This window comes from Littorina saxatilis, linkage group LG9, assembly GCF_037325665.1.
Source record: "Littorina saxatilis isolate snail1 linkage group LG9, US_GU_Lsax_2.0, whole genome shotgun sequence".
NCBI lineage: Eukaryota > Metazoa > Mollusca > Gastropoda > Littorinimorpha > Littorinidae > Littorina > Littorina saxatilis.
In genome coordinates, this window is record NC_090253.1 from 17,513,044 (window position 1) to 17,526,743 (window position 13,700).

Below are 13,700 nucleotides of genomic sequence, written 5' to 3' on the forward strand. Positions count from 1 at the left end.
GGTTCGTCCAGCACATGCGGGAAGTGGTATTCGGCCAGTGCCTGTTCCGTTACTGCTTCCTTTTGGTCCAGTTCCGGAATCAGCTCAGCAGTAGGTGGCTTCAGCTGCTCAAGCCTCTTCCTTCGTGCCTACGGCCAATAGGAAGCTTGGCATGCCCAATCAGAGCCAGAGTTGGCTGGCGTCTTTTGCACTCCCTAGGGCTACCCTTCCGGTTTCCCGGGAATTGCTGCCTCTTCTGACTAAACCGATCAAGCGTGATTAGGTTTTGCCGGTTTCGGAGGCTTCCCTCCTCTCTACTGAGGAGGTTGGACGTCGGCAGATCGAACTGTCCTCCATTGCGGAGACTCTTGTTCGGACTCTGTCTCGGGCATTGACCGATTCGCTGGTTCCTTTCACTCTCAGTGAAGAACAGAATGCGGACGATGTCTCTGCGCTTTTGACCGCATTGGCCAAGGTCAATGAGGAACAATTGCGTCTTTCCTCCCTGCAGTACACTCAAGCGGTACTCTGTAGGAGGGATCTCTTCCTCTCGCAGTCCCAATTCACGGAGCTGGCTACTAGGGAGACCTTGAGAGTCTCCCCGGTCTCAGAGGAGTCTCTCTTCTGTCCGCTGGCACTGGATGCCAGACAGAAGGAGATTCAGTCGAACAAGGACAGTCAGTTCCTTGACTACACTCTGAAGGGGGTGAAACAGTCTCAGCCTTCTAAGCAGAAGCAGGCTCAGACATCGTCAAACCCCAAGCCAGCTCAGAAGCGGCAGGCTCCGCCGGCCGCTCGTGGTGGGAAGAAGAGGACGGCATCGGGGAGGGGGCGTGGCGGCTCTGGAAGTAAGCCACACCCCCAATGAAGCGCTCCCGATCTCACCCCCCTCCCGCCCTCCACCTTGGTGATGGCGGGAGGCCCCTCCCGGGCACTTTCTCGTTGGATGTCGGTAGTAGACAGCCAATGGATTGTGGGAGTGGTGAGATCGCGGTTCAAGCCCCCCTTCTTGCAGGAAGCACGTTCTGTCTTGCAGTCGGAAATTGCCTCCCTGGAGCAGAAGGGCGCGGTGGAGAGAGTTCGGGTCCACAGCTCCCTGGGATTTTACGGGCGTCTGTTCGCTGTTCCCAAAGCGTCAGGAGGATGGCGTCCCGTGTTGGATTTATCTCTCCTCAACACTTTCTTGAGGGAGATAAAATTCAAGATGGAGACGCCAGCCTCTGTCCGAGACTCTCTCCGCCCAGGAGACTGGGTGACCTCGATCGATCTCACGGACGCATACTTTCACATTCTTATGCATCCGGCCGACCGGAAATGGCTTCGTTTCCGGTGGGGAGATCAGATCTACCAGTTTCGCGCACTCCCTTTCGGGCTGTCTCTCGCACCATGGATTTTCACCATGGTGGTGAGACAGGTCTGTGCACTGGTGAGGTCCCAGGGTATCCGTCTGCGGGCTTATCTGGACGACTGGCTCATCATGAACCAGTCCCAGAGCGGCTGTTCGCAGGATACCCTGACGGTTCTTCGAGAATCCAACTCGTTGGGGTTCTCGATCAACCGGGCAAAGTCGGAGCTGACCCCGTCACAGACATTCACTTATCTGGGGATGTCTTTCGACACGGTCGCTTGGACTGTCCAGCCTTCTCAGAGAAGGGTGGACAAGCTCCAAGCTCAGATTCGCTCCACTTTACCTCTCCTGATGGCTTCCATCCGCTCGCTCGCCTCCATCTTGGGGCAGATGGAGTCTATGGCTCTTCTGGTTTCACTGGGCCGGGTCCACAAACGTCCGCTTCAGTTCGCTCTGAAGCCGTTTGTGGACTCTCCTCTGGTGGACTGGGACGCCCTCATCCCTTTGCAGGGATGGTTCCAGTCTGCGACCCTTCCGTGGTTGGACACGGAGTGGGTCTGCAGAGGTGTTCCGATCGTCGTGCCCCTCCCCGACCTGGACCTCTTTACAGATGCGTCCAGGGAGGGTTGGGGGGCACATACAGATCTTCAGACTACTTCCGGTCTGTGGACGACGGAGCAGTCCTTGTGGCACATCAACTTGTTGGAGCTAGAGGCAGTTGCTCTAGCTCTGGCCGAGTTTCTGCCCTCCCTGTACGCCAAACATGTTCGCCTGTTTACAGACAACATGACAGTGGCGGCGTACATCAACAAGCAGGGAGGCTCGCGGTCCCCGTCTCTCTCGGAGAGGGCTTGCGAGATCCTGGTGTGGTGCTTTCAGCATCATATCACGATCTCGGCCAGGTACCTTCCAGGGAGGCTGAACACTCTGGCGGATGCGCTCAGTCGTTCCGGTACAGTGCTTCAGTCGGAGTGGACGATCACTCACGGGGCACTGCTTCGCCTTTGGGCCCAGGTCCAAAAGCCTCTGGTAGACCTTTTTGCCACAAGGTACTCAAAGAGGCTTCCGGTGTTCGTCTCGCCATTCCCGGACCCTCAGGCATGGCGAGTGAACGCTCTGGACTTTCCCTGGACGGGTCTGGAGGCGTACGCCTTTCCTCCCTTTCCGTTACTCAGCCGAGTAATCCGGAAAGCGGAGATGGAGGAGCCGGCCCTTCTTCTTCTGGTCGCTCCTCTGTGGCCGTCGCAGGTCTGGTTTCCAGATCTTCTTCGGCTCGCCCAAGGGCCCCCCATTCCTCTCGCACTCGTGCGAGGGGAACTAGTGCAGCCCCGAACAGGCATTCCACACGAGGAGCCCAGTCTTCTGAAGCTTCACGTGTGGAAGTTGTTCGGGACTCGCTGAAGCGCTCTGGGGCGTCGTCTTTGACTCTGGACTTGGTGGCTCGCTCGCATAGAGCGTCCACCTCTTCAGTTTATGCTTCCCACTGGAAGGCATGGACTGTCTGGTGTTCAGCTAGAGGGGTGAGTTCGGTGGCTCCGCGCTCTATTCAGGTCGCTAACCACCTCTCTTTCATGTCTTCACAGGGCGCCTCAGTCTCCTCGTTGAGGGTCCGGCGCTCCGCTATCTCGGCGACTCTTAAGCAGATTGGTCGTTCTGTTCGAGTCGGGGGCGTTATAGCTGCAGTCATTAAAGGGGCTGCTCTTAAGGAAGCTAAAGCTCGTTTGTCCGCTCCCAAGTGGGACTTGTTTTTAATCCTGGAATTCCTTCGTTCTGCGGATTTTGAGCCTTTAAGCGAGGCCAGTCTGTTCAATGTCACTCGCAAAGCGCTGTTTCTCCTTTTGTTGGCTACGGCCCGACGGGGTAGCGAGGTCCACGCCCTGTCGGGTCAGCCTGGGGATATCTCCTTTGAGCCGGACGGTTCCGCATCTTTGCGTTTCCGGCCTGATTTCCTGGCCAAGAATCAGTCTCCGGGGCAGGCCTCTCCGCTGGTTAGAGTTAAGGCTCTGACCAGCGCGTTGGCCCCGGATGACCCCGATTCGGTCAATTGCCCTGTGAGGGCACTTCGTCTGTACTTAGCCCGGACTCAGCCGATTCGGTCTAGTTCTCAGAAGTTGTTGTTTATCTCTCTCCTTACTAGGCGCGAGAAAGATTTGTCGAAGGTAACGTTGGCCCGGTGGGTGTCCTCGCTCATCAAGCAGGCTTATGAGTGGAGTCGCACAAAGAGGGGGGGGGGTTATGCCCTCCTTGCCACTTGACTCGGCCCGAGCCCATGAAACGAGGGCGTGGGCATCCTCTCTGGCAGTTCTGCGCTCCAGACGTCTAGAGGAGGTGCTGACAACTGCGTATTGGCGTTCCGAAGATGTTTTTATAAACTTTTATCTTCGGGACGTCACAGCTCTTCGACAGGATGGCTCCAGAGGCCTTCCAGCGCTCATAGCAGCAGGCCAGTTCCTGTCCAGAACTTGATGGTGAGTTTTGATTCATTTCTAGCCCACTGCCTTGTTGATGTTATCTGCTAATGTGATTCGGAGTAAGAATATGATATTTAATGGAAAATTTCCTAGATAAATTTTCATTTAATTAATATACTTACCCGAATCACATACTGTATTCCCTCCCACCTGCCCCGCTTATGGTTTTAAGATTTTTTAAAGCCGTATGAGAATAGGCACGTGTTCCTAGAGGAAGTGACGTGGCACACACCCGTATGGGAGGTAACTCCCAGTGTGCTGGCCCATTACCAAGCTACTTTCACTTTCGTTTTGGTGATGGGGTTGCTTCCCTTTAAATTCTTTAGCCGGGTAAGCGTTTTTCAGTGATAAGCATCTCAGGTGACTCAATGCTAATGTGATTCGGGTAAGTATATTAATTAAATGAAAATTTATCTAGGAAATTTTCCATTGTTATAAGCCTTACAGTCTGATTCATTATTAGCCACACATTGCTTCACACAGTCATTACACCAGTGCTGCAGGTGCATCATTTTTCAGGGAGTAAGTAAAATATACACAACAGCTGTATGTAATCCCCCCGCGGGTTAGGGGGAGTCCCATATTGGTTGGGACGAGAAAGAATTTACCCGATGCTCCCCAGCATGTCGTAAGAGGCGACTAACGGATTCTGTTTCTCCTTTTACCCTTGTTAAGTGTTTCTTGTATAGAATATAGTAAAGATTTGTAAAGATTTTTAGTCAAGCAGTATGTAAGAAATGTTAAGTCCTTTGTACTGGAAACTTGCATTCTCCCAGTAAGGTAATATATTGTACTACGTTGCAAGCCCCTGGAGCAAATTTTTGATTAGTGCTTTTGTGAACAAGAAACAATTGACAAGTGGCTCTATCCCATCTCCCCCCTTCCCCCGTCGCGATATAACCTTCGTGGTTGAAAACGACGTAAAACACCAAATAAAGAAAGAAAGCTGTATGTAACAATGTCAAGGCTTATTCTCTCAGGTGCCAGGAAGCTGGTTTCGCATAACTCTCACTTACTGCTATAGTCCATATAAAGAAGGCTTATTTCCCTTTGTTTTTGACTCACATGCGTAGCAAAAGTGAGTCTATGTACTCGCCCGAGTCGTCCGTCCGTCCGTCCGTCCGTCCGGAAAACTTTAACGTTGGATATTTCTTGGACACTATTCAGTCTATCAGTACCAAATTTGGCAAGATGGTGTATGATGACAAGGCCCCAAAAAACATACATAGCATCTTGACCTTGCTTCAAGGTCAAGGTCGCAGGGGCCATAAATGTTGCCTAAAAAACAGCTATTTTTCACATTTTTCCCATTTTCTCTGAAGTTTTTGAGATTGAATACCTCACCTATATATGATATATAGGGCAAAGTAAGCCCCATCTTTTGATACCAGTTTGGTTTACCTTGCTTCAAGGTCAAGGTCACAGGAGCTCTTCAAAGTTGGATTGTATACATATTTTGAAGTGACCTTGACCCTGAACTATGGAAGATAACTGTTTCAAACTTAAAAATTATGTGGGGCACATGTTATGCTTTCATCATGAGACACATTTGGTCACATACGATCAAGGTCAAGGTCACTTTGACCCTTATGAAATGTGACCAAAATAAGGTAGTGAACCACTAAAAGTGACCATATCTCATGGTAGAAAGAGCCAATAAGCACCATTGTACTTCCTATGTCTTGAATTAACAGCTTTGTGTTGCATGACCTTGGATGACCTTGACCTTGGGTCAAGGTCACATGTATTTTGGTAGGAAAAATGTGTAAAGCATGTGAGTCGTATGGGCTTTGCCCTTCTTGTTTAGATGATGGTGTGGCTTTGATTCTGCTGCACCATGGGATGGGGGGATCAGAACTGGGAACCCATACGATTTCGCCGTATTTTGTACGCATGATTGTCTAGAATACGATCAGTACGGTCAGTGGATAATAAATACGACGAGAAAAATTTCTAGACTACTTTTCGTCACAAACGCACCCCGAAGCCGATCCAGTATTTTGACACATGATTACATCAGTTATTGTCAGTAAACATTGAAAGAAGCATTTGTTTTAAATGTTTCGGTAAACTTAATTAACTGTGCGAGGGACGCATGCGAAGCATGTTTGAATCATAGATGTTAAATGCTGTGTGGAGTACGCTCATTTTTCTGAAAATACACAAGTTTGTTTGAGAATACCCCAAGTGCACAACAGGGGTTCCCAGGTCTGGGGGGGGGGGGGGGGGGGGGATGATGTTCAATATTGAATGCAATGAGCATTGCACCATTCAGTATTGCTCAACTAAAGAGTTTTGAGCTCAAGATAACCAAACATCCGGTGAAGTAGGTCCATGAAAGAGGCAGTTTGATCCGAAAACTTTCATTGGCTGTTATAGCTTGATCTGCAAATTACTGAAGGCCTCTTAGCCAGTTTTGGACATTTCAGAACAAGGAACATATTGATGCCTGAGGAGTTATTTGTTTGAGTGTGTAGCACACATGCCTATGTGTAGAAATGTACATGTCTCTTATTCAAGCAAATGGATGAGATTTTAGTTGTGCTAGCGTTTACATCAGATCCATTTGTATTTTTCAGTGGTCAAGTGCATTCTGATTGCAAGTCCTGGTTTTGTGAAGGTAAGACAAAGTTTTTTCTGCCAGTAACGTTGAAACCTGCGTTAAAGTTTGAGACAATTTTCCAAAATGATTAACTGTGGCTGCACATGAAAGCGAAGGGTTTTCAGAGGAAGACGCAAAGGTTGACTGTTATTTTATGTTGCACAGCGGTCACTATTAAAGTATAATGTAAGCCCCCTTCAAAAGTGCAGAAAACAAGAAATTCCTCCGAGGTGGGAAAAACACCCCCGTCCTTACCATTCTCACTGCCACCAACTGAGAAGGTTATTTCCCTTTGACCATTAATATGTCCCTCTATAAGTCCTTGTAGAATCTTAATCCACCAATAACTCCCTAACCGTGTGTTTGACTGGTCCCAATTTTTGTAAGGACCGTCTCAGGAATGTATAGAACCTGTTCACCAAGTTTGGTGACGATCGGTCCGTTCATTCTTGAGATCTATATGTGAACACAAACACACAAACACATCGACCGAATCCTATACACACCCCTATACAGGGGGTGTAATAATGAGTTCTTTACAGAGGGGGACGGATAGCATGGCGATGAATGTATTGGTTCTGTATTGAATTAAGAGTTTGAGATAAAAACGTCTAAGACATTAAAGACTTTTTTTGACCAAAAGGACTTAAAGGCTGCCATATACGTGGCGTTCATTAATTAATTCATATTGTTTACATGTGCCAATAATGTTTTAAAACTGTACCTAAAGGGATATAATAACGATTGGCTGTAGCTTTCGAACACAGAAAAAATTATTTCAGTATTGCAAAGTGGTGTTGATAGTGTCGAATGTAAACAGAACAGTCTCAAAGTGAAAGTGGATGTTTTCCGGAAATTGCGAAGTTAACAAGAATACAGAAAAGCGCGCTTTCCTGCTTAGCACAATACGTTACCACGCTAATCTGGCGTGTCAATATCACTACGTTTTGCACGTGGAAGGTGAGCGATTTCCTTTACGCGGGGATCGACGAAGCTGTACTGTCTGTGTTGACGGTCTAAAAATAGCCCAAGTCCTGGAGAACTGTTGCTAAACATAGCAATAAAGAATTAATTATTTCTCGTAATTGGTAAGGACTTCAAACCTAAAACTTTGCAGGAAGCTTAATTTATACATCCCCGCAACGATGGGAAAAGCCCTGGAAGTAATTAAACTAATTAAATAGGACTATGTCAGCCTTTAAAACAGAAGTTGATGTTTTTACAGTGTACATCTTTTGGCACCCAGAAGCATGTGTGTACATAATTATGTATCTCCAGACTTCACTGCCTGCAGGAATTTCTTTTCTTATCGTTACGGTTGCCTTTCTCTTTGATTTCACTCATTCTCACCTTCCCCGTAACTGTCATTGGACCAAGATTATCTGTAGCCCTGAAGAGTCTCATTAACCTTCATTAAATTACATATTCTTACTCCGAGTCACATATTTAGCATTGACGCAGTCGAGATGCTAGGTAAACTGAAACGCTATCCCGTCTATAGTCTAAGGGAAGCAACCCAAGCTAAAAAAGTAGCAAGCTTGCTACCCTGGGTTGCCTCCCGTAGCGTGTCACGCCACAGATCTCGTACCCAGTACGAGACACCCCCATTCGACATCTTTCAGCCAGAGAGACAGGTCGTGCTGATTTCGCTCCTAGGCTGTTGTTTGCTGTCTGCTTGACACCCACCGGCCTTGGCTCCCCGTCTGCTCATTGCTGTTCCTAGCGGTGAGATCGTTTCATTTTGTTGTTGTTTGCATTGCCATTCTGCTGAGAATTTTCTCGTCCGCGGACTTGTGAATTTTACTCGGTAGTTTGTTGCTGTGGCCGCCATTTTGGTCGCCATTTTTCGCTTACACGTGGTGTTTTTCGCTGGTTGGTTTGGGTCCGTGCTCGGACTTTTAGCGTTGACCAGTAGCACTATTACCTCCTTGTAACTTGTACTTTGTGCTAGTTTATTCTGCTGAAGTTTTACGTCCTAGAGACTTGTGTATTTTCAGTAGTCTGTTTTTCTTGCGCGACAGCATGTCGGATAGTGAGAAAAAGAGAGCGGCTAAGGCCGAGAGTAAGGGCAAAGGCCCTGGCAAACCTAAGTCCTCGGCTTCTACTTCTTCGGCTAGGAACCCCACGGTTCACGTTTCCGACCCGAAGACTAACTTCGTTTTTTCGGTGCCCATTTCGGCGCCGGAGGAGACTTCGTCTGGCTCGCGGGCGGCGGGCATTACTACTACCACGTCCATTTTGACCCCGGTACCTGTGCCTGAGGCTGGCACTCTTGTGGCTAGCATTTTGTCCTCTTTGCTTCCAGAAATTCGGACGCTCGTGCGTACAGAGATGGCGCGGACGGACCCTGTTTCCAGCTCTGCCTCCCTCCCGGGGGTGTGCGACCCTCGGTCGTTGGCTTCCTGTGTTCCTGCTGTTTCCGGATCACCTGTCCAGCCTGCTGGCTTCGGCGTTGGTGCTGGAGGCCGTGAGCAGGGAGGCGTTTCTCTTCTCGGCCGGCGCTCGGTGGCTTCCGCTTGCGGGAGTGCACCTGAGCAGGTCCCTTTTGGGATACGGTCGTCGCAAGGTATGTGCTCGCAGCAGCCGTCCGCGGCAGCTGCACTTCCAGTTCCTGGAAGTAGTGGTTCACTGGACAGCGGACAGACCATGGTCCCTGCCGGTTTGAGCTACGAATTACGTAAGCAGTCGTTCACGGCAGCTTCCCTTCCGGCTCCGGCCGGAAGTAGTGGTTCACTGGAAAGCGGACAGACCATGGTCCCATCCGGTTCGAGCCACGAACTACGTAAGCAGTCGTTTACGGCAGCTTCTCTTCCGGTTCCGGCCGGAAGTGTTGGTTCACTGGTATGCGGACAGACCATGGTCCCTTCCGGTTCGAGCTTTGCCCAGTTTCAGCAGCCGTTTCCGGCAGCTGCCCTTCCTGCCTGGGCGGGAAGTGTGGGTCCAGCTGGTCGTGCACAGTCCTCTGTCACTTCCGGTTCCGGCCTAGGGCTTCCGGGTTGTAGCTGGCAGACTCCACAGCCATGGCATAGCTATGCCGTTGCGTCTGCTCTTCCGGCTCCTCCCGGTTCTTCCGGTTCGGTTCTCGCCGCGTCCGTTGGGATGCCGGCGGATTTCGAATTCGGTCGTTCTCCTGGGCATTCGGGCTTTCTGCCTCTGTTCGATCAGCAGCAGCCACACACTCCGGTGGTGTCTGCTAGCTCCTCCCTTCAGCTGCCTTCGGTTGCTGGCGTTTCTCACCCTCCTCTTAGCCAGGGTGTGAGTTTCGTCGATGACCAACAGGAGGGGCGTTTGGCTTCCGGCCTGTCCTCGCAGCGTCACTTGTCGGGTTCCTTGGGCTATGAGCCATCCCCTTCATGTGGCGTTTCAGACCTTGGGTCTGTGGACGAGGAGCAGCTGCCTTCGGCGGCTCCGGCCAGCTTCAGGGCGGCGCTTGAAGCGGCCGCGGAAGTCACTTCGCGTTATTTCCCGGAAGGGGCTTCGTCTTCGACCACGCCTTCGGCGTCGGGTCCGTCGGCGATGGCAGACTTCCGGTGGGCGAAGGAGGAGGACAGCTACTTCCGGTTTGAAGAATCACCGTCAGTGGCTTTCCAGCTTTCTCGTTTGTTCGCCAAGCCCGCTCCTGCCGGCAGCGGGTTGCCTCCAGCAGCAGTTCCGCTTCTGGTGCCGTATGGCACAGCTCCGGAGCATGCTTTGCCTTATCTGGCTGCTGCAACACAGGCAGACTTCTTCGTGCCCTTGGCGGCTCAAAGGAAGTTGCCTTGGCCTAAGGCTTCACGGAACCTTCTTTCGTCCTTTGCTCTGCCGCGTGCGCCGCTTCCGGTCACGCCGGCATTGCTACCTCTTTTGACGAAGCCTTTGAAGAAGGATTCCGTTCTCCCTCTTTCGGAGCAGTCTCTCCTGTCCTCTGAGGAGGTGGGAAGGCAGCTCCTGGAACTCAGTTCCATTTCGGAGACTATCCTGCGGGCTCTTTCACGTGCTCTTACAGAATCTTTGGCTCCCTTTACCTTGAGTAAGGAGCAAGATTCGGAGGACGTATCCACACTCCTCTCCACGCTGGCAAGGGTGAACGAGGAACAAATGAGATTGTCCTCTCTGCAGTACGTACATTTTGTCTCGTGCAGAAGGGACTTGTTTCTCACCCACTCCCAGTTCTCTGAGGAGTCGACGAGAAACACTCTCAGATCGTCGCCCTTGGTGGATGGTGCTCTCTTCGGCAACCTGGCCGCTGACGCCAGGAAGCAGGAGATCGACACCAACAGAGAACAGCAGTTCTCTTCCTTTGCGCTTCAGTCCCTGAAGCAGCCCAAGCAGGCTGCTCCTCAGCAGGCTCAGCACAAACAGGCTAAGACCTCTGCTCAGGCACATCCTGCTTCCCGGAAGAGATCTATTGCCCCTTCCCGCGGGTCGGGCAAGAGATCTTTTTCGAGGAGGGGTAGGGGCTCTTCCAGTGGAAAGCCCCACCCCCAATGAAGCGTTCCCGGCTTCACGCCCCCCCCCGCCCTCCACCTTGGTGATGGCGGGGGGCCTCGCTCGGGCACTTCCACATTGGCTGGCCGCCATACGCAGCCGATGGTTAGTGGGTGTTGTGAAGTCGGGATTCCGCTTGCTTTGGCTGGGGGACAAGGCCCCTCTTACCAGGTGTCCTCCAGCCTTCAAGCCCCCCTTCTCACAGGAGGCAAGGGCCGTCCTCCAGTCGGAGGTTGCCTCACTGATAGAGAAGGGCGCGGTGGAAGCGGTCTCGGACCACAGCTCCCCGGGGTTTTATGGACGGCTTTTCGCGGTCCCCAAAGCTTCGGGAGCTTGGCGTCCTGTCTTGGATCTTTCGTTTCTCAACAAGTTTTTGAGAACGATTCGATTCAAGATGGAGACTCCTGCCTCGGTTCGGGACGCTCTCCGCCCAGGAGACTGGGTGACCTCGATCGACTTGACGGATGCGTACTTCCATATTCTGGTGCATCCCGCCGACCGGAAATGGCTCCGTTTCCGGTGGGCCAGTCAAGTCTACCAGTTCCGCGCACTGCCTTTTGGGCTGTCCCTTGCCCCATGGATCTTTACCATGGTGGTGAGGCAGCTTTGCGCGCTGGTGAGGTCACAGGGAGTGCGGCTGCGAGCATACCTCGACGACTGGCTCATCATGGGCCAGAGCGAGGCTCTCTGCAGGCAGCACACTCTCTTGGTTCTCCGGGAGGCCAGCTTGCTGGGATTCTCGGTCAACCAGACGAAGTCAGAGCTCGTGCCGTCTCAGTCATTCACTTACCTGGGGATGACGTTCAATACGGTCACCTGGACTGTCCAGCCTTCGCAGAAGCGGGTGGACAAGCTCCAGGCTCTCATCCGCTCTACTTCGCTTCTCCTGAGGGCTTCCCTTCGGACTTTGGCCTCCATCCTGGGGCAGATGGAGTCCATGGCCCTGCTGGTTCCACTGGGGAGAGCTCACAAACGCCCGCTTCAGCACGCGCTGAAGCCGTTGGTGGACTCTCCTTGTGTGGATTGGAACACTCTGGTTCCCCTTGGGGATTGGTTCCAGGCTGCAACCCTCCCGTGGCTGGACTCGGGATGGGTATGCAGGGGGGTTCCCATTGTTTCCCCCCCTCCCAACATGGACCTGTTCACGGACGCGTCCTTGCTGGGTTGGGGGGCTCACACGGACCGGCTCACGGCCTCCGGACTGTGGTCTGCGGAACAGAGCACATGGCACATCAACTCGCTAGTAGTGCTTCACATAGCCATGACCCACCATCACATTTTTGGGGGGGGATTTACCACTAGTTTTTCTGGAAAGCCCATTTAGTATGAAGACTCATGGCACTTGTTTGCCATCTGAGCTCCTGCATTTTCTTTAGTTATGCCCTTATATGTAACCCTGCCCCCAAGGTGCTATTGAAAAATGGGGGTAGGTCTCATCTGAAGCCCTTTTCACGACCTAAAACTGGCCTATATAAACAAAAATGATACCAATGGAAAGGGAATTGATGCACTGATATTGTTACATTACATTACATTATAATTCTGGCAGCAAAATTTGTTACTTCCGGTTTTTATCACCATCTTAACCAATATTTCGGAGAAAAAAATGAAGCATCAACCGTTCCCCGTGGGGTCGTCCAAGGATGCAATATGATTGTATCAATAATGTGTACTCTACTCTTTTTTTGGATTTGCATGTGATTAGGAACAATGCTATATTTGTTTGTTTGTTTGCTTAACGCCCAGCCGACCACGAAGGGCCATATCAGGGCGGTGCTGCTTTGACATATAACGTGTTCCACACACAAGACAGAAGTCGCAGCACAGGCTTCATGTCTCACCCAGTCACATTATTCTGACACCGGACCAACAAGTCCTAGCACTAACCCCATAATGCCAGACGCCAGGCGGAGCAGCTACTAGATTGCCAATTTTAAAGTCTTAGGTATGACCCGGCCGGGGTTCGAACCCACGACCTCCCGATCACGGGGCGGACGCCTTACCACTAGGCCAACCGTGCCGGTACAATGCTATATGCAGTTTTGCAAAAAATACACATCATTAAAGTTCTGAGTTGCAATGATTGGTCAGCAGTTTCAGACCATCTGTTGCTGAAAAACAAGTAGGACAGCAATGTACAGAAGTCACACAAATACTGGTCCAGTTCCATCAAAACATCCGCTAGTAGTGCTAACCCATTCACTGATCAGTCCAGATGCTGATCATCCTCACTACGAGCTGCTGAGGATGTCGACCAGTTCAACTGGCAAGATGTCTGATGCACACCACTCAATCTCCAGAGCCCCTCCCTCTCCAGCCTTCCACCCTCTGCGAATAGGACCTGGCATTCAGGAATGAGCACATGAGGTGGTAAACCTGAAGGCGGACCACCAATTGTTGAAGCGTTGATCTTGCCAAACAATCATGTAGGCTTTCTTTGCCACTGCCAAGTCGAACGTGACCAAGGTCCACTCCTGGTCCACTTCTTTGGTTGCGCACTGTGACAGATGAAGAATGTGCTGAACTGTCGCGTTGTCAGTGACTGGATGGAGGACTGGAGGCATGTAGTCAACAACGGACTGCTCTTGTATGGCTTGCACTTCTCTCCCAGTTAGTGATATCCATCCTGCCCATCCTGGAATGTGCTGGTCATCCGCACACTTACGCCGAGCAAGGATCCAGAGAAAGTCAAAGAGTGAAGCGTGAGTCACAACTTCTGGCACAGAAATAGTTGTGTCCACCAAGGTGAGCTTAGGCCCCACTTTCTGCTTTGCATAGCAAGGAGGGAGATCTTCAGGGCTGAACTCAACACTGTCACGGCTTTGCTCAGGAC

The 13,700-nt window shown here is 51.2% G+C and overlaps 1 protein-coding gene across 1 annotated transcript in view; it reads left to right on the forward strand.

Moving 5' to 3' along the window:
- The window catches only part of LOC138975492 (protein pelota-like), a 40,650-nt gene that overhangs the window by 12,426 nt on the left and 14,524 nt on the right, over positions 1-13,700 (forward strand). The window contains exon 7 of the mRNA XM_070348197.1: positions 6,378-6,418. Coding sequence (XP_070204298.1) covers positions 6,378-6,418 — 41 coding nt within the window. The remainder of the gene's footprint in view (positions 1-6,377; positions 6,419-13,700) is intronic.